General features: G+C 43.6%; 5 protein-coding genes across 5 annotated transcripts; 4 read left to right on the plus strand and 1 right to left on the minus strand.

The window, feature by feature from the left end:
• Positions 1 to 19: 19 nt before the first annotated feature.
• L203_105881 (uncharacterized protein) lies at positions 20 to 3,012 on the plus strand (the record flags this gene model as incomplete). The annotated part of the gene is made up of 7 exons (XM_066215243.1): positions 20 to 125; positions 177 to 339; positions 390 to 1,174; positions 1,222 to 2,188; positions 2,236 to 2,329; positions 2,380 to 2,655; positions 2,704 to 3,012. 7 exons carry the CDS (start codon positions 20 to 22, stop codon positions 3,010 to 3,012), a joined length of 2,700 nt encoding a protein of 899 aa, XP_066071340.1.
• Positions 3,013 to 3,960: 948 nt separating this feature from the next.
• On the minus strand, positions 3,961 to 6,769 carry L203_105882 (uncharacterized protein; the record flags this gene model as incomplete). The annotated part of the gene is made up of 13 exons (XM_066215244.1): positions 3,961 to 4,017; positions 4,066 to 4,102; positions 4,175 to 4,321; positions 4,379 to 4,468; positions 4,531 to 4,761; positions 4,821 to 5,066; positions 5,134 to 5,246; positions 5,293 to 5,339; positions 5,391 to 5,506; positions 5,551 to 5,576; positions 5,627 to 5,793; positions 5,851 to 6,514; positions 6,599 to 6,769. 13 exons carry the CDS (start codon positions 6,767 to 6,769, stop codon positions 3,961 to 3,963), a joined length of 2,112 nt encoding a protein of 703 aa, XP_066071341.1.
• A 43-nt stretch (positions 6,770 to 6,812) lies between these two features.
• Positions 6,813 to 10,287, plus strand: L203_105883 (uncharacterized protein; the record flags this gene model as incomplete). The annotated part of the gene is made up of 9 exons (XM_066215245.1): positions 6,813 to 6,821; positions 7,243 to 7,279; positions 7,356 to 7,649; positions 7,695 to 8,002; positions 8,050 to 8,433; positions 8,486 to 8,986; positions 9,032 to 9,525; positions 9,574 to 9,727; positions 9,781 to 10,287. The coding sequence occupies 9 exons, from the start codon at positions 6,813 to 6,815 to the stop codon at positions 10,285 to 10,287; spliced, it is 2,688 nt and encodes an 895-aa protein (XP_066071342.1).
• A 391-nt stretch (positions 10,288 to 10,678) lies between these two features.
• Positions 10,679 to 11,967, plus strand: L203_105884 (uncharacterized protein; the record flags this gene model as incomplete). Its single annotated transcript, XM_066215246.1, has 6 exons — positions 10,679 to 10,888; positions 10,952 to 11,281; positions 11,359 to 11,577; positions 11,647 to 11,714; positions 11,770 to 11,842; positions 11,899 to 11,967. 6 exons carry the CDS (start codon positions 10,679 to 10,681, stop codon positions 11,965 to 11,967), a joined length of 969 nt encoding a protein of 322 aa, XP_066071343.1.
• A 2,051-nt stretch (positions 11,968 to 14,018) lies between these two features.
• On the plus strand, positions 14,019 to 18,680 carry L203_105885 (uncharacterized protein; the record flags this gene model as incomplete). Its single annotated transcript, XM_066215247.1, has 20 exons — positions 14,019 to 15,242; positions 15,291 to 15,457; positions 15,516 to 15,655; positions 15,712 to 15,816; positions 15,868 to 15,943; positions 16,003 to 16,083; positions 16,139 to 16,234; positions 16,297 to 16,539; positions 16,590 to 16,800; positions 16,874 to 16,912; positions 16,967 to 17,071; positions 17,124 to 17,216; positions 17,272 to 17,478; positions 17,531 to 17,591; positions 17,641 to 17,670; positions 17,723 to 17,739; positions 17,791 to 17,865; positions 17,923 to 17,973; positions 18,033 to 18,299; positions 18,354 to 18,680. The coding sequence occupies 20 exons, from the start codon at positions 14,019 to 14,021 to the stop codon at positions 18,678 to 18,680; spliced, it is 3,615 nt and encodes a 1,204-aa protein (XP_066071344.1).
• Positions 18,681 to 18,892: the final 212 nt, after the last annotated feature.

Genomic DNA, 18,892 nt, shown 5'->3' on the forward strand with positions numbered 1-18,892 from the left:
CCAATCTACCCACTTGGCCATGTCTTCTCCTGGCCGTAACCGCTCCTCGTCTCCCATCCACTTCCCTACATCGTCTGTGGCAGGCACGCCGAGAGCATCTCGGGTTGGGCAGTTGTCGAGAGCTCGTGAGTGACGGCCAGATGGAAAGCGTTCATCGTCTGATTGACAACTTGTAGAGCTTGGTACATCTTCTCCACTTCATTTCCCAAGCTCGTCTCCTCACCCTTCTCTCCCTGCTGGGAATGGGTTTCATGCTCCTCCGTCTCAGCTGCGAAGTGAGGCGCAGAGCTCTCAAGCGGTAAGGAGAATAAGAGATGAAACACCTCTATTCTTCCCTTCGTAAGTGTCAGTTTTAACACGGAGTCTTGCCGGCTCACTGGGAGTGCTAGCTCGGGAGGATCTACCCCGCGACATGCCCGTCGGGGCGACATCCATTCCTCGTTTCCTTTCTCGTCTCCCTCACTTGCCCGTCGTAATCAACCGGCTCCTTCTGTTGCACGAGGCTCATCTCCGGATGGCATGGATACGGATGGCCCACAAACTCCTCGCGCGCTTGGATCGCCGACGCTCACGTTATCTGCCACGGGTCCTTCTCAAGCCGATGGAAACCATGACGAAATCGACGGGATGGTGAAATTCATCTGGGGTACCACGATCTCGCTGCAAGAATCTATGAATCTATTCCGAGACTTTTTGCGAGGTTTCAAGCCTAAATACCGGGCCGTATACAACGCAGAACAATCTCGACAGATTGTCGAGGAGGGTGGTATCGCGCCCTCGTCCATGACGTTATACGATAACCTTCCGGTTGATAAAGCTGACAACCCTCTCTACGAGACATACCTCCACCGTCTTCGCTACACTGGCGAAACTAACCTCAATCTTGATGCTCTCAATCTACTATCTTTTCGACCCACCAAAAAACTTTATCATCAGCTGGTGAATTATCCACAAGAGGTTATCCCTATTATGGATCAAGTTTTGCGCGATGTCATGATTGAGCTTGGACACGAAGAGCTGGAAAAGGCGCAAGTCAGATTCTCTGAAGGCAACTTGAGTCAGCTGGAGCTAGGCGTGATCACGGATGAAGTGCGGGAAGTGGAAACGCGAGTCTACAAAGTGAGACCATTCGGTGGTGAGAAGACTGTAAACATGAGGGATTTGAATCCCGGAGGTTGGTTTTAGTTTGCCCCAAAAAGGCAGCTGGCTGACTTTGGTTAGATACGGATCGACTGGTGACGGTCAAGGGGCTGGTCATTCGAGCGACTCCAGTCATTCCTGATATGACTACCGCCTTCTTCCGATGCCTCGTCTGCCAACATACTGTCCAAGCAGACATTGATCGGGGGCGTATCAATGAGCCTGAGAAATGCCCTCGAGACGTTTGCGGTTTGGTCGGGACGATGTCGTTGATACACAATCGTTCTGAATTCACCGACAAACAAGTCATTCGTCTACAAGAAACTCCCGATGCCGTTCCTGATGGACAAACACCTCACACTGTTTCGCTTTGTGTTTACGATGAGCTCGTGGATCTAGTTAAGCCAGGCGATAGAGTCATTATCACTGGCATATTCCGTTCTATACCTGTTCGTGTCAATCCTAGGCAAAGGAGCATCAAGTCACTTTATAAAACCTATCTCGATGTCGTCCATGTCAAGAGAACCAACACTTCTCGGATGGGTTTCGATCCCACTACCCGTGGTGGTGAGAAGAAACCTCCTGGTGTCGGTGTTGGGGGAGAGGATGATGAAGAAGAACTCCTTGCCCGAGAAGATGGTGATGTTATGGGCCAGGATGGTGATGCCATGGGTCCCTCTGCAGGTGCAGAGATAGAGCAAAAGCTTCTTGAGCTTTCTACGCGCCCAGACTTGTACGATATCCTTGCCTCGTCGCTTGCTCCTTCTATCTATGAATTGGACGACGTTAAGAAGGGTATCTTATTGCAGCTGTTTGGTGGCACCAATAAATCAATTGCAAAGGGTGGTGGCGGAGGTGGTCCCAGATATAGAGGTGACATCAACGTGTTGATGGTTGGTGATCCTGGTACCAGTAAGAGTCAAATTCTGCAATATGTACACAAAATTGCCCCGAGAGGTGTTTATACATCAGGCAAAGGCTCTTCGGCAGTAGGTTTGACCGCCTATGTGACGAGAGATCCAGATTCAAAGCAACTTGTCTTGGAAAGGTGATTCCAGATATCGTTTCAAAAGAAGCTATGCTGACGATATCCAGTGGTGCTCTGGTATTGTCCGATGGCGGTGTCTGCTGTATTGATGAATTCGATAAGATGAGCGATGCTACTCGAAGCGTGCTGCACGAGGTCATGGTAGGTTTTCCATCTGGGTCTCTTTTGGATGAAAAAGTAACACATTGTAGGAACAACAAACGGTATCTATTGCGAAGGCGGGTATCATTACCACTCTTAATGCCCGTACTTCAATTCTTGCCGCTGCTAATCCTATCAATTCCCGATACGACCCCAAGCTTCCTGTTCCTGCAAACATTGACTTGCCTCCCACCCTTATATCTAGATTTGACTTGCTATACTTGGTTTTGGACCAGGTGGATGAAATCAACGATAGGAAATTGGCAAAGCATCTGGTTGGGCTGTATTTGAGTGATGGAGACGACACACCGACGGATAATATCATTGTATGTATCTGCTTCGCACTCTATCTTGACGACGTTGACTTTTGGTAGCCTCTTGAAACTCTTGCAGCTTACATCACGTATGCTCGTTCAAAAGTCAGCCCAGTTATCACTGAAGCTGCTGGCCAAGCACTTGTACAAGCTTACGTCGACATGCGTAAAGCTGGTATGGATTCACGTACACAAGAGAAGAGGATAATTGCTACTACACGCCAGCTCGAGAGTATGATCAGACTGTCGGAAGCACACGCACGGATGAAACTATCAGATACGGTGGGAATAGAGGACGTTCAGGAAGCCCAGAGATTGATCAAGAGTGCTTTAAGAGAAAACGATGTGTTTGAGGATCCTTCACGCTAATAGTATATAATAGATGTTATTGTTGTAAAGTGCCTAGTTGTTTTGGCGTACAATCGTATATATTTTGAAGAATTCCTTGGTTGTCGCTGCTGGTCTGCTCTTGCCCTGATCCGTTTGACAGCTTCTTGAGGTTTCTTCCCAAGTACATTTATTGAGATACAGATGGCGATGGATACAAACTTTTGTAAACTTGTCCAAGATATGCCGCATCTCTCTGCTTCTCTAGGTTATTCATATTCTCATAGATACAGTTTGAGCGATATCATTCTTTTAATATAGTCTTTAACGATTCATAGTAATACTAGCCCGATCATGGCATTTGTATTGAATACATGTAACAGAAATTGACTCATCCGTCAGCGATTCTCTAGACATGTATAATACTCAGTCTATTGTTAGGATCATGGGCAGAGAAAGGCCGGGGGAGCACAGGGTATTGTGTATGCATCAGATATGGTACAATTGGATGACTGCAGCAGAAGCGTCAAAGATATAAAGAAGGACTCATGATTGATATCTCCCAGAGAATGAACTTGAATAGCTGTCATCTTCTATTCTAGGTACACATTTCTCACCCAAGCGACACCCAACCCCAAGTCATAACCCCTCCCTGACAGATTATAGCATCACATAGAGAGGAGCAAGTACAGGAGTCCAGGCTGTGTTGAGAGAAACAAAACTCTACTCAACATATAGAACGATATGAAGAGACGAGCGATAATGCAAATAGGCGATACAAAAGGGTTGTAAAGAATCCTTACAAGTACGTCAGATGGAATTATGAGAAAAAGACGGCAATGGATAACAGATAAGTTTGGTCTACTCTTATATCTGCTCTTGGAATTCAATTACAAATTAAGAGTTCTCAAATTGACTAATGGCATTGAAACGATACCAAGTATGTATTTGAATCATCATAAAGCACAAATATCCCAGCATCAAGTCTGACTAGGAGGAATCCTTGAAAGCTGTTTTACCAGTCATTACCTCCTGCAAGACACCGACCTAGTGAATAACTGTCAGTTTTGGCATCTCCAAATTAAACATCGATACCTGTGTCAATTTATCAATAGCTGATAATAACATGAAACTATGCTTACAGTCAGCTTAGAGATTCGATGATGCTTTGTACTACATGCTGGAAGAATCACGAAAAACTCACTCGCAACCTGAAGCAGCAATGATGCTCATGGTCACAGGGATCATCTCGACCTTTTCTGACACAAGGCTTTGATAAGGAACCTGCCCTATTGGAGCTACAAAGTGAGGACACCCAGCTAAAGAGCAAGGCGCAGTAGAAGTGAGAGAGCTTGATAGCACGACAAGGGTCAGTCTCCCATTTGAAATGAGTACGGAAGCGTCCTACATGTTTCGGAATCCTACCGGTAGACGATGATCATTGAGACTGGCTTCACGATAGAATGGAATTTCATCGAGACCTAGGGGTTCCATATAGCTAGAAGTGGAGTCAGTCAAAAGCCAACAAGGTAGCTTAAAGGTGTAACTAATAATACGTACATATTTTGTGAACAAGTCTGGTCATCTCTTCCAAGAATGATACCGTTGTACCAATCAGAGAATTTCTTTGTTCTCCAGTATATCTGTTCATAATCCTTTTGAGTCCAATTGGCGTCACGAGCCCATCGCCAAGCTTCAAAAGAGTCAGATCCGATGGGTGGGAAACGACCATCATTGTTTGACCCGTAATCCATTACCAGATTTTGACCCATCAATTTCCACTGGGAAGCTCTGCACGCCATTGAGTGGTAGTACTTGTTAAGGTTAACGTAGAATGTAAGCAAACTCACTCTGTCAAGTGGCCATTAAAGTCCATCACAAGATCATCCAAAACCTTTGGCGTCCATCCCGCTTGCATACCAGCTGCAGTCATATTGATCATTTCAACGTTCATCTCTAATGCTAGAGCGACTCTTTCGACGAATCCCAGGATCAGTTCGGACAATTCTGGAGAAAGATCCTCAACTGTCTCGGAAGGGACACGAATGATTTTGGGAAGTTTTGAATGGAATTTGATAACCTTGTTTCCTGAATACCTACAGAAAGACGATTTTTAGTATAATGATCGTTAATTGAATGGTGTGATATAGTGAGCTGACGAACAACGTTTCAAGGAACTCTTTCAACATATCTGGATTGCGGGTCAAAACACCAATGGTGTCCGCTTCTTCTGTCATACGCATAATCCCGTCAAGCGCAATCATACCGGGAGTGGGCTATTATGTGAATGAGACATAGCTATTTCAAACAGAAATGACCGACTCTATTGCCATACACTCCCACACCAGCGGCTGGACCTCTGATGGAACCTATCATACGTGTAAACTTACTCCTTCAAAAAGCTTCAACATTGTACTTACCCGCCGTATCAGTTCCCACTGCAAAGTCAAGCCAGTCATATGAGGCTATCGCACATGCAGGACCTGAAGAAGAGGATCCACATGATAAGTATTGATCTGCCCGAGGAGAAAAAGGGCTAGTGGATTGGTCAGAGACAAATCTCTTTGAGACGCTGCTTACTAGAGTTCGTCGAAAGTCCATTCAATCTACAGCTTGCGTCAGCTTGTAGAAAGAATAGAATAAAAGGGCAATTCACTGAATCACCGATTCTAGCAAAATGAGAACTTTTAGCCTTTCCAACAATCGCACATCCAACTTTTTCCAACTTCTCAAGGGAAGAGGCAGTCTCGTTGAGTTTCTTTTTCCATTCTCTGTATACTCTACTCCCAGCTGCAGTATATACCCCTTTCATATCAAACACATCTTTCACAAAGAGCATCAGAAAAAAGGGCTATAGGAGAACAGTTCATGAGTACTGACCTTTGACAGCTACTCGACTTCCAACCAAAGGTTTGGGAGTAGATGAGTTTCCCATACTGTACAGTCTGGAGGGCACTGGTATGAGCAAGTTGCCGGCCTGATCAACTCTGCCAAGAGTTGCATAGGAACCTTTACCATCATGCAAAGGATAGACACCAGAGGCAAAAGTTTTGTAGGTATCCGGGTACAAACGATAGACAGGATAAAGTCTCAAGACATTTGAAGTCAAGGGAGAGTGGGCCAAATATGGACCTCTAACTGGAGAAGATGTTTGAGGGATATCAAGAGTATAAAGCGACAACAGCTTGGAAGGCAAATCTCTTGATTTGACAACCTCAATTCTTTGATCGAGTAGAACTTGCCGAGTCCCAAAGTCTTTCGTCAAGTCATTCAGTATGGTATAGTTGAGACTAACCGTAGAGTCCAAAGGAAAGTCTTGTAAGAGGATTCCGATCGAACGAAGCCAAGCGGTAGAGAACACATCGTCCTCCAGATACAATCCAATCGTTTCCCTCAGCTTTTGGGTATCTAGCAAACGTCCATTCATCTTTATGGATAAGATGGTGATAGGCTCAAATGATGTAAAGTCAATGTTGCTTTGCGACGTCAGTGAGTGAGCGGCATGGGTATGCGGACTGAAATAATGAATGTTTTCCAGATAATACTACCGTTTTGACGTTAAGTATTAGCAGAACGATTAGAAAACGGAACAAACGAGATTGTCTTGAGCAGTCGATCAAAGACTTACAAAGAGGCGGTTTTCATGAAACAGTTGATAGTCTTTCACATTGTCCTCTTGTTGTGTTATCAAAGATCCTGGCAGCACATTGTCATCTGCTCTTTGGCTTGGAGCTTCAAAGCCGGAAACTGAAAAAGATGCCAATGAGATGTAGGTGGCCAGAGCTAAACAGGTAAACATCTTTACCTGCGGATGGAATTCAAAAAGTGAACGGCGTTCAAGTATGTGGTATGTAAGCTAGAAAAATATCCCATATTAGCTTATATCTGAACCAAAAAATGTCAAATGTCAAACTTCCAACAAAGGGTGGCTAAATTCCATCTCAGCCGCCACAGTCATCTCGTCTAGAGTAGGCAAGAAGCCTGAATGAAAGGTTTATTGATTATCCATTTTTGAAGGATGGCTGACTCATGGAGAGAGGATAATTGACAGAGTGTCCAAACAACAGTTCTTACGGGCTCGATAATGAAGGGATAAAGACGACAAAGATACATAAAGAGTTGTGCGCTGTCTGCGTCGAATTATTTTAGTTTGCAAGATGGACACTGAATTGATTTCTGTATAGATACTAAATACTGCCTCATTGTATATTACCGCAAACGCCGAAAGACCTTGCTATGATGATGTCTTGCAACTCTATTGAATAATTTCAGCAAACCAATCAGTTTGTGTTGGTTGTCCAATTAAAAGGTACTTTCTTGAATTTGACCATGCCGCACGAACAGCGCTCATCCAAATGTGTATGTTTGCGTATCGTGCGCTATAGAAATGACGGAACACCAAGAGGAAACATCTCAACCAGGATTCTCCCGCTCAGGATTTGCTCCTATCCCACATCGTCACTCAGACATTGCGCCACTACCAACTTCTCCGCCGCCGAGGTTTGGCCGTGAGCGAGACCAACGTGATGACTGGGATCGAGAGAGAAACAGGGGCAGAGAGAGAGAGCTGCCGCGTAGAGAGCTTGACCCTCCAGAGACAGACGAGAGAGAAAGACTAAGGGCCTGGGAAGACTATCCTTCGAAAAGAGATAACAGGGGCCACTGGGAAGACGACGTTGGTGGGTCTGTTGTTAGACGCGTGGGAATGAGCTCAAAGTTTTTAGATCGTCCCAAACGACGCCGTTCTCCTTCACCTCTTGGTCCATCTCATCGTCCGCGCCTTTCCTCCCCATCTCCACCACGCTTTCTTGCAATTCCAGATCCGGCTTCGATTGAAACTCTTCTTCCTTTTCGAAGCTTCGCGGAGTGGTTTCGTAATTCGCACCCTCAGACTGCTCGCTCAGATGAGGAAGAAACGAGAAAGCACAAAGAGATGATTGACCGAGGGGAGGCATCTGAAAAAGATGCAAAAGAGAAAGTTGGGATGGCCAAGAGGTATGAAAGATATAGAAAAGAGTTTTTAAGTCGTCAAGTATGTTTAAGACAATTTTCCAATCTTCATTTCTAAAATCATTTTAGCTCTATGCCCTTTTTCTCACTCACAAGGAAACGGCGTGGTTCAAAGAAAAGTACTGTCAACTCCAACATTATCCGACCTTACGCCGCCGAGTCAACCGCCAAGGTCGTATTCCTCAGGTCATGTCATACATTTCTGCTTTGCGAGCTGATGAATACAACGATGTTACCTTTGACCAGTCTGGAGACAGTGAGCAGAGGGGAGACAAGGATCTGAAGATTGGTCTTGACGAACCAGAAGGATTAAATCGAGCTTTGGGTGATAAAGGAGATCGTGAGAGACTAGAATGGGGTGATGAGGACGTCAAAGTTGAGATTGCTCCTCGAGCGAAACAGATCTTCGTCAAGACAGTGCCTCCACTTTGTTCTCGCAAAACACTTGAAGAGGTGTGCCTACAGTTGTCTTGTTTAGGTCAAATGCTAAGTTTTATTTTATTAGTTATTCAACAAAGTTCCCAATTTTCAATGGTTAGCCCTATCCGATCCTTCCACAAAGCGTTCTTTCTTCCGCGTCGCATGGGCGCAGTATGCAGATGAAACAGATGTATCAACCATTATATCTGAACTGGAAGGTACAAAGATTGATGGTTTCACTTTTCACATGACCATTAATACGACACCATCCATCGGACGAGTAAAGGTTGCGCCGCCCAGCACTCATAACCTTGACAGACTACTCGAGGATGGACAAAAGGCGAAGGCCCTGGCGATGAGACTTGAGGAGGAGTTATTAGGGGACGATGATGAGGAGTTTGCAAAGAAAGAGGGCGAGGGTGAGGGCGAGGAACAAGATCAAGAGGAGGAGAAAGAAAGCAACGAGGTAAAGAATCCTGGTCTGCTTGAAAAGGGTAGCGATGTTGTTGAAGAGACCATTCAAAAGATTGTCGAGACCAAGCAATTGACAGGAGATGATCTCAATGATACTCAAAGAGTTCAAAAAGTACAATTTCTGTTATATTAATTGATTTTACTAATGCCGTATTAGGCTAAGATTATTCTTGATCAGTGGATTTCTTATCTACGTCATGGCCTTTCTACATGCTATTACTGTGTCGCTCCCTGCTCTTTCGCTGAAGAGCTTCATCGAAAATGCATCGCTCACGTTAGGGCTCACCCATCTGCGTCTCAACCTCAACAAAATGCTCATATTGAGGGTCATGACGAACATCAAGATGAAAGCGTTCACAGAAATGGTGAAATTGACCAACGCGAGAGCATCGAGCTTACGACTATTGAGAACGAGAAGCTGGAGGTACGAAATGAAGATGGGGACGAAGATCGTGAGATGAGAGATGCAAGGGATACGGCCACTCTCAAAGAAAATGATGTAGGACAAAAGACTCCAGAGAGGAGGGTCAAGAAAATGATTTTCCCCCAAAAGACGATAGAGGAAAAGTGGCTCGAGGCACACGAGATGAAAATAGCGCCATTGCTTGGCGACGTAGATGTCAAGGAGTATGGAGGACGCAATCCTGAAGAGTATGGCTATCATCTCCAAAGCATAATTTCATACTAATTTTCATCAAGCGAGACCAAAAAACTCACTGCGCCTCTTATCAAGCAGGAAGAAGCAAACAAGTATCGCTGCAAAGAATGTAGCAAGCTTTTTAGAGCTCCGGAGTTTGTAATCAAGCATGTCACATCAAAGCATCCCGAGATTACACAAACTAAAATCGATGATGTTAGTCGAATTGAGTGTCTGTTTAGGCATAGAAACCAGCTGACGCAAAGCAGGTGCACTATCTCAATAGTTTCGTCCTTGACCCACAACACCTACAACCGTCTATACAAACTCTGGCAGCAATAGACGATAAACTACCTACAAATAAAATCCCTATTCCCACTGCTGCTCTTCCTGCTTTCTCTGACCCATCAAACTCTGCAGCAGCTGCTTATGGACAAAATCAAATGGGCATGGGTCATGGTCACTTTAATGTCATGCAGCAGCAGATGATGATGATGATGCAGATGCAGCACGCAATGATGATGGGCCAAATAGGAATGTTGCCGGGAGGTGCTAATGGCGGAATGGCTGGGACCCCACAAAGTCAGGGAGGAAAAAATGCACAAGGTGCTGGCCTAGCTCAGCGTATGGGAGGATATGCTTCAAGTCCTGGTAATTTGGCTCCTCTGCCTCCTGCTCCTCCTGGCGGTGAAGACCCCAGAGCCAGGAAAGGCAGAGTTAGCTATCAAGATCTAGATGAGCCCGGAGCTGGAGACGGCGGGGGTCTGCCTTATTAACTAGTAACAAAGTACCAGTGATCCCAAAAACTGAAGAGGTAGTGATATAGGGATAGTTCACAAAACGTATAGGAATATAAAAGATGCTAAACTCAGGCATACGCATGTTATCATTCTTGGAGCGCTTCATGTAGAGACTTGGAGACTATGAGTACACGGTTATTCAATACCCTCTGTACAAGAGAGATGAATGCAATTTGCTTTTTCATAAAGGATTGGTGTATCTGAAGCGGAAGCAATTCTACCCTCACAGTTCGACCGGTTGTTGGCCGGCCCGATCAAATGGGGGTAAATGGCCGGAAGGCGTAACTTGCCCAACGGTTGTGTACAAATCTTGCTTCTACCATATATATTCCTATATGTTTAATCATCTTTAGTGAAATCATTCGACATGATTAGCAAGCGGCTTCTGACTCGTACAGGCATATTTTCTGCATTTAGGAGTGAACAGAGATCCTCAGCTCTTCAACCCGCTTTGGCATTCCTACACACCTCCCCTATCCTTCAACTCAAGCGAGCCAATCAAACCAATACCGTTGAAGCTTTCCAGTCTCAGGCTCAGGAAGATGACCCAAAGCAAGGTGGTGAAGGATTCTTAGGCGTATGTTGTCATCTATGGATAGGCCAATACACTAAGATAACTCTACTTACGTCACGATTGCAGGCGCTTTTCTATGGCTCAAAAGAAGCCAAAGCCGAAGGTTTGGTCGATGTTGACCCCTCAAAGCAAGCTCATTCAACTATTGTTGGACGTGGCAAATATGTCCATGAGAAGATTACACATGCAGTGATCCCTGCTCAACGAGATGCTTATGTGGCTGCAGCCGACAAGTTCTTTAGAAAGGTGATGGAGAGGAACGGCCAATTGGGAGGAGTCAAATTAATGGGAAGTTGGGAGAACATTGTTGGCGACGTTGGGACTTTTACCCACATCTTTGAGTATGAAGGATACAAAGGTTTCGACGAGAGTACAAGGTTGTTCAGAACCGACCCGGTAGGCTCTCTTTCTCTAGTTATCTTTTAGTCATATCCTTCCTTGGGAAAAGCTTTCTGACTTTGTCCTGTATTCAGGAAATATCGCAACTTTTGAAAGATATTTTACCCCATCTTCAATCCCGTCAACATCAGATCGTATCTGAATTTTCATTTTGGCCTTCGTCTCCTCCGCATGACTCTGGCTACCCGGATGGAGGCGTTTTTGAGATGAGAAGCTATCTATTGCAGCCTGGAAAGCTATTAGATTGGGAGTTTGCCTGGAGAAAAGGTTTGGAGGCTAGGAAAAGATTCGTGGTACATTTCTGTTTTTTTTTTTTTTTTTGCACGAAATGCGAAAAGAAGAAGAGTTGACAAACCTAACAGCAACCTGTTGGGGCATTTTTTTCTCAAGCTGGGCAGTTACACGAAGTTCATCATATCTGGCAGTACCCGTATGTTTCTTTTTTGGCTGCTATCCTATTGGCTCTATACTCACCTAGGTACCAGTGACATGGAGGCCCGCAAACGTACACGAGACCAGGCGTGGTCAGTTGGAAGCTGGAGCGACACTGTTCGGGATGTGAGTCCGACTCTGATCTATCAGATCCCACAACAGAGCTGATCTTCACATACCAGACGGTAAAACTTGCTAAACGTATGAAATCGAGCATTATGGTGCCCTGCTCATGGAGTCCTATCCGTTGATTGGCCCAACATTGGGTCTATTGTCAGCATTAGACCCGTAAAATACGAAACTGTACATAGCTCGACTGAAGAACGGATGCATGCGATTGTAGTGAAGTGAACTTACAGTCACATCCAGATGAGAATTTAGCCATATTCAAGTCGTAAGGATGACCAACGCCTTAGTACTTTTCTGGTCCTCCCATTCAAATATATTCTTTCTTGAAACATTCATCTCACTGCTTTACAGTATAGTTCACACATACCACACAAATCTAATAACACCGTTGCTTGAGACGATGATTGTACGCTTCATAAATCATTGAATGTTCTCTATTTTATACCCACAATCGCCAAGTGATTTGAAAGACCCCTGTTAGCAGCCTATAAGCTTATTGCCAGTTTCAAGCAGCAAACACACCAATAACGCCTCCAAAAGCCTGGGAAAATATCCTTTAGTTGGTAATGAGGACAAGAGGAGAGTCACATTGCAAGATAAAAAGGATCCTGTTACGATCTGAGAAGTAATATCGAACACAGTCCCAGTCAACCTGTTAAAAATCCGGTGAAAGGGCAAAAGAAAGATGGATTTTTATCTCAGTGTATATACGAATATATATGATAGATAGAATAATTATGTGTCAGGGTTGAGGGCAGTGAAAGGCCAGGAGAGCACAGGATATTGTGCATGACTAGTCCATGGTATAGTTGGATGACTGCGACAGAAGCGCCAAAGATATAAGGAGGTATTAGCAACGAAGTTCCGCCTGTATTGAACTGGCGAGAAACGATAGTTGGAGGCCTTTGATGGCTTGAGGAACAACTCGGTACATCTTCAGCCATCTGCTCTCTTGCTCGGAGGTCGGACAGCCTCTAACGTGAAAGGCGTTTTCAAGTACTTAACCAAAGTCGATTTTGGGATGTATGCAAAACTTCTGCCCAAACATTTGAGCCCATGTGTTGAGGAACTGATCAATCAGATCACGCATCTCATATAACTGAACATGTGGCGTCATGGTGCAGCAACAGAGCCTGCAATCAATGGATCGGCATTTGTGAAAAATTGAGGTGGAACTTTTCGCCTTCTTTGCTCAATATTGGCCCCATCGCAGCTGCTTAAAATGTGTTAGTGGAGGTTCTCAGACCTCAGAAGGAGAGCCCAGATGTTCAGATAGCTGCGAAAGTAGACAAGGGAAACATGGTATAAGATCAAGCAGGAGACCTTAAGGGAAAGGTGGAGACGTTGTTTTAGCGCAGAGGCAGTTACAGCTACCAGCGATATGTGTTCTTGGTACTGGATTATATGCAGAGCACAAGTGCTCAGACTGCGTAGTTTGGCAGCATATAAAGAATTGTTGATGGCACGTAATAAAGTAGAGCAAAAAGAAAATAAAGGCAATAGAATGTACAAAACGGCGGGGTTTTGGTGGATTGTTTTTTCGCGTTAATGTACAACACCAACGGAGACGCGAAGGTGGAGGCAAGCATGACGTAAAAGGTCTTAGCGACAAAAGTCCAGTCAACCTCTGATATATATTTATCACATGTATGCATCGTTGTTCAATCTATTCCTCATTTTCTTCTATTTTTCTTCTTAATCACCCTTTTTAGACTTCAAGCCAGATGAGATAGTTGTCTCAGCTCTATAGAGTATCTAAAGTAAGTCCCAAGAGTCACATCAAGGTTTCTCATTTCGAAATGAGATCAGAACGAAAACACATTGTACTCAGGTTTTACGTATTCTTGTCACCTAGCAGTGCCCTGTTGATGGACCGCTCAGCTATGGTCAAGGTTATTAACTGCTGTCTCCCGTTCCATGCTCTTTCAGTCTACTACAACAGGCAAATTTCATTGCATAAAGCTGATATCAATGCCAGCGTCTATTTATTATCCGTCCTCTGACTCTGTAAAGTTGATCTACTTAGAACTGACTCTAGATACATTATCCGTAATGTAAGTAATATACGTTCCTTGCTTTGAGCGTATACAATTTTTACTTCATTTCTACCATGACTGATGGGTCCGTTACGCCATTTCGACCTGTTTTATTCGTTTCAAAGCTATCGTGTAGCATGAAAATAGAAAAAAGCGATATTGAAATGTTGTCTTCCAAGAACACCAACGAACTTCCCAAACATGAACCAAGTCAAAACATGAAGCCTGTTTCATCAAATACTTTTGTAACTGACATGACTGATGCTTCTCTTGCCCAGCAATCTACTTCAACCCCAAGCATGGCCAGCAGACCTCGCGGAATGTTTCCCTCATATTCAAGGTCACAGAAACCCCGCCCCTTGACCCAAATTACTTTGCCAAGTGACATATCATCACCTGCTACCTCATCGCTTTGGGTACCCTGTGGTTCAAGCGAGATTCAAACTGCAAGTCAAAAACCAACTCTGCCTGCATCTAAAAGTCAACATATGCCTATGTTTGAAAATATACGCAACATGAAAAACTTTCTGCCTGCAAAACCATTCGGAGAACAAGCTATCTCTCTGCCATCACCTAATGCCGCCTTCGTTTCCAATGAGAACAACCGTTCTGATGTTCCTGTAATACCACAAAATTACACAAATCATGTTGTTTTCGAATCACAACAACCAAAGGAACAAACCTCTCCGTGGGGTTCTGGGACCAATCCATCTTCAATACCGTACTTGCAAGCAGACACTTTTACTATACCCAGGAGCTTCAACACAACCATTGAGAATATACAGGAAGGACAGCACCGTTGCGAGCAGACCAAGACAAATATCAGGATCCGATCAAACAGCTATCAAACCCACGAAGAGGGCAAGAGCGTGGGCTCTAGCCATCGAGCAATCCAATCTCATGATAAATACCACAACCAACACTACATTCAAGAGCCTATCAATACTAATTCTGTTCATGAAAGCCCAGTCCTACCACACACTTCTCAAAGACCCCATATATTTTCACCAAATCACAGAACAGCCATTAGTGATCAAACTGCAGTTTGTAATTTGCGCAACGCTGTCGAACGAAACCAATCTGTTATACAGACATCTACCGTTATTCAACCAGTGAATCAAGAACAGGATACGATTGAACATCACCCTCAAGAACTCTCCACTAGTTACAGAGTGGCAGAACAAGATAAGGCTGCAAACCTGCCTGTTTCCCCCTCGATGAAAGAACGGAGTACGCTACAAACCTTCCAAGAAGCTGAAAGAAAAGAAATTTTGAAAGTGAAACATGACAGCGAACAATACGGCTCAGAGCACATGCTTCTAGTTTTGTTGCAGAAAAAAAATGGAGAGATTAAAGATCTAGTCATTTCGTTGCTGCAATGTGTGGCATAAAGCTAATTTACATTCCAGAAAAACGAACTTCAAAAAGTGCAGCAACTTCACGACGAGAAGCAATCTACCAATGTTAAACTAATAGATGAAAACCATCGACTCAACGGTCTCTACAAGCAAGATCAGCAAACTTGGAAAACTAGTATGGAAAATGCCAAAAAATGGAGAGACCATGTCAAACAGAAGTGAGTGGTGTTCTCGTAACTGAATGACACGCATCCAGTCTCGCTGAATGAGTCTTAGAGATCTTGTGAAGATGCAAGCTGTTCAAGAGCTCAAAGAAAGCTATGAAACCCATAATCAATTTCACTTGGAATTTGTTAAGACTTTGTCAGACGAAATGTCTCACTTCAAATCTGAGACCATGAGCGAGGCAACAAGAGGTGAGTCAGTTTTGACATTTACTAGAGTGTCAAATCGAGTATTAATTATATTGTAGATGCTGCCGCTCATGCTGAAACTCTAACAAGAATGCGCCTGGCGCTAGATGAGATAAAGGAGGAGCTTTCACTTAACATCAATGTAACAGAAGAGTTGGAGAGCGGTGTGTAATCTCATGCCAATTAAATCCGTTATTGATATGACTTAATCTTAGTCAAAACTCTTAATGTCCGTTTGAGTGATGACCTAAGCTCGAAATCAGAAGAACTAGACAAAGCTCATATTCGGACGTGAGTATCCGGACTGACTGTGTCATTCTTCAAAAGCCGTCTCTAATTGATGAGTTTAGATCTACTTTGGAGGGTAAATTGAGTTCTTTTGAGGAACAGCTCATTCCGAATGTGTCACAGATGATAAGTACCGCTGCTCAGTACATTGTTGTGGCGGCGACTCAAACAGATGGAAGGGCTGATAGAGATTTTCAGACTGAGGGCAGCCATCTTGGACAGGTCACAAGCTCTTATGGCTGCTTTAGATTCTCAAAAAAGGGCGGAGCAGAGGCTTTTGAACAAAGAAGAAGAGTGAGTTCCGTGATCATAAACCGGCTTTTGTCTCTTCGTAGATTGCTGATATCATTCTTAAGGTACACTACACTCATGAAGGATTACGAAAGTCTGAAAAATCACCGAGACATTCTCCAAGCACGGCTGGCAGAATTTGAGGCGCAAGTTCACGCTGTGGGCTATCAAGGCAAGGATTTGAAAGACATCATTAAAGACCTCGAGGAAAAAGGTGAAAAAGCCCTTCAGGAGGCTCAGATGAATTTGCAAGCTTCAGAAAAGGAATGGAATTCAAAAACAGAAAACCTCTCTCAGTTGCTTTCTTGGTCAGCAATCGGTGTATCATTATCTGGTCCTCACTGATTCTTGTAACAAGTACTGAGAAGAGCCTTGCTGAAGTAAGGCTTGACGTAGCAGCTTCAAGGCAACGAGCTCGTCAAACTGAATTAGATCTCTCTGCTGCTCTCACAAGTTGTACAACGGAGAATAAAATCAAAGTAGAAATGTTCCAGAAAGAAATCAGAGTAATCCAAGAGGAAAGTGACGATGCAAAAAAGACCCTACAAGAAACAAGAATCAGAGAACAAGTAGGTCAAGTATTATTGATAGTTCATTGATGTTTTGTAGGCTTTGAAAGATAAAGTTTGTGGTCTTGTGCAGTCTGTCAAAGAGGCGCAGCTACAGTTGAAATCGGCCCAGGTGAGCATGATATCTCTTGGTTGATTATTCTTTCCTACACAAGTGTGATTGTAGACTTCCCTTGAAGGCGTCCGCAAACATGAAGAAGCACTTCAAGATCAAATAACAATTCTTAAGACTCAAATAAATACACAGATTTCTAAACCTACTTCCATCGAAGTACGTATTTCAAAGAATATGAGATTATTGACATCAAATTGACGTTATCCAGTTAGAAACACATTTTGATTCTCTACGACATATTATGGAGGAAATGAAAACGATGCGCTCCGATGCCTGTGAACTGGAGCGAATGAAGGCCGAGGTGGGACCCTAACATTGTACTCATAAATAATAATAAAAAACTAAAATTCAATCAGATCATTCATAAGAACACTCATATTCAAGAGCTACGAAAAGAAATCGGAAACTCACAACATACTATTGATACAATGTCTCAGAAAATTCGCAAAACGCAGCATGATATTGATCAGATATCCCGGGAAAATATTTTGATCAAAGAATCTTACGACAATTATTTCAAAAACGGGCAAGATATTGCAACGCGATGGGAGAAGGACCAGCTTGTATGTTTCTAATGATATTAGACCTTGACGCTCTTAAATTAAAAGAGCCTAGACTATTGATGAAAAGAACATAGTTCAGAAAATGATATTGCAAATCAAGCGAGGTGAACAAGGTAATCCCGTAGTTATTTGAATCGAGCCGGATCGCTGACATGCAGTAAGCATTCTACAGACAGGAACTTGATGAGAAGTGTGGGTGCTACAGTCTCATTCTCAGCTCCTGTTAGGTGCTTATGCCCTGAAGGCAATGCCATTAAGAAGGTAAACTTGTAACGTTTTGTTTATCCATATATAGTTACCCAGTTTCTATAGCTCGAGACCCGTTGTAAGAAACTTGAAGCTCAAATGTCAAGCTCTTGCCATGACAAATTGGCAAGTAATATATTGGTATGTCTTTTATTCAAACAGTCCTGTCACTATGAGGTCGTTCCAGCTTTTTCTTAGAACATACCTTCACCCTTATCCGACCCACCAATATCAAGTACTATCAATCCCGTAACTGTGAAAACTTTACAAATATTTCTTTTGTGGATTTTGCTAAGTATTCTTGACAGCCATCTTCTGACAACTCTCCGTCATATCATCTTTCTACAAAACTCTCAGCTTCGTTGCATGCACCAGACCCGAGCAAAATATCTTGCCTAGGCCCTCAAAAACCCCTCAACAAGAAAAAGCGACGCCTTATGGACCCTGAAAATATGTTAGACGACGAAGACAACCATCATCAGCAAGAGCCAGTAGTAGATAATGTTTTCATAGAGCCACCAATCGCACAATCAATGTGTTCACTGGTTCAGTTGCCACCCAAGCCTCATAAGAAGGTAAAGTATCCTTAGGCCATATGATTTTGAGCTACACTCATTGTAATGCAACAGACCCGCTTTGCCAACATACGAGACTCTCCCAGCCCACCGCAAGACTCTCAATACGAGGATGTTAGTGATCCCATCGAGCCGCCATCTTCCCACCCAATCGACAAACCATCCGAATTTTCCAAATGTACTAATGAGCCTCCACCTGCTTCTCAAAATATCAAATCTCCTAACAAAAAGGTCAAGAACACACACATTCGAGCAAAAAGCGCTATGAAGACAAGATCCTCAATAGATAATGTCACTGCATACGTCAACAAAAATGCACACTCGCCTACTAATGTTGTTGGAGATAAAGAGAGGAAGTTGAGAGGCGGGAAAAGAGTATGAGAAATTGTTAATCTGGCATCTGATTTCTATTGGAACAAAGGGAGTTTATGTAGTCCCAATTGTATGCATTTATCACGTTGTATCTAAGAGATGTTCATAGCTACTTCGTTGTTCACAATATTAGAAAGGTTACAGCAAGGTTTACAGTAGTTCCAGGACACTGATCTGATTTTTGTTCACTTTTCTGTTTTTCCATGGATGCTTGTATATGG

The sequence above is a fragment of the Cryptococcus depauperatus genome, chromosome 7, assembly GCF_001720195.1.
Source record: "Cryptococcus depauperatus CBS 7841 chromosome 7, complete sequence".
NCBI classification, from domain to species: Eukaryota; Fungi; Basidiomycota; class Tremellomycetes; order Tremellales; family Cryptococcaceae; genus Cryptococcus; species Cryptococcus depauperatus.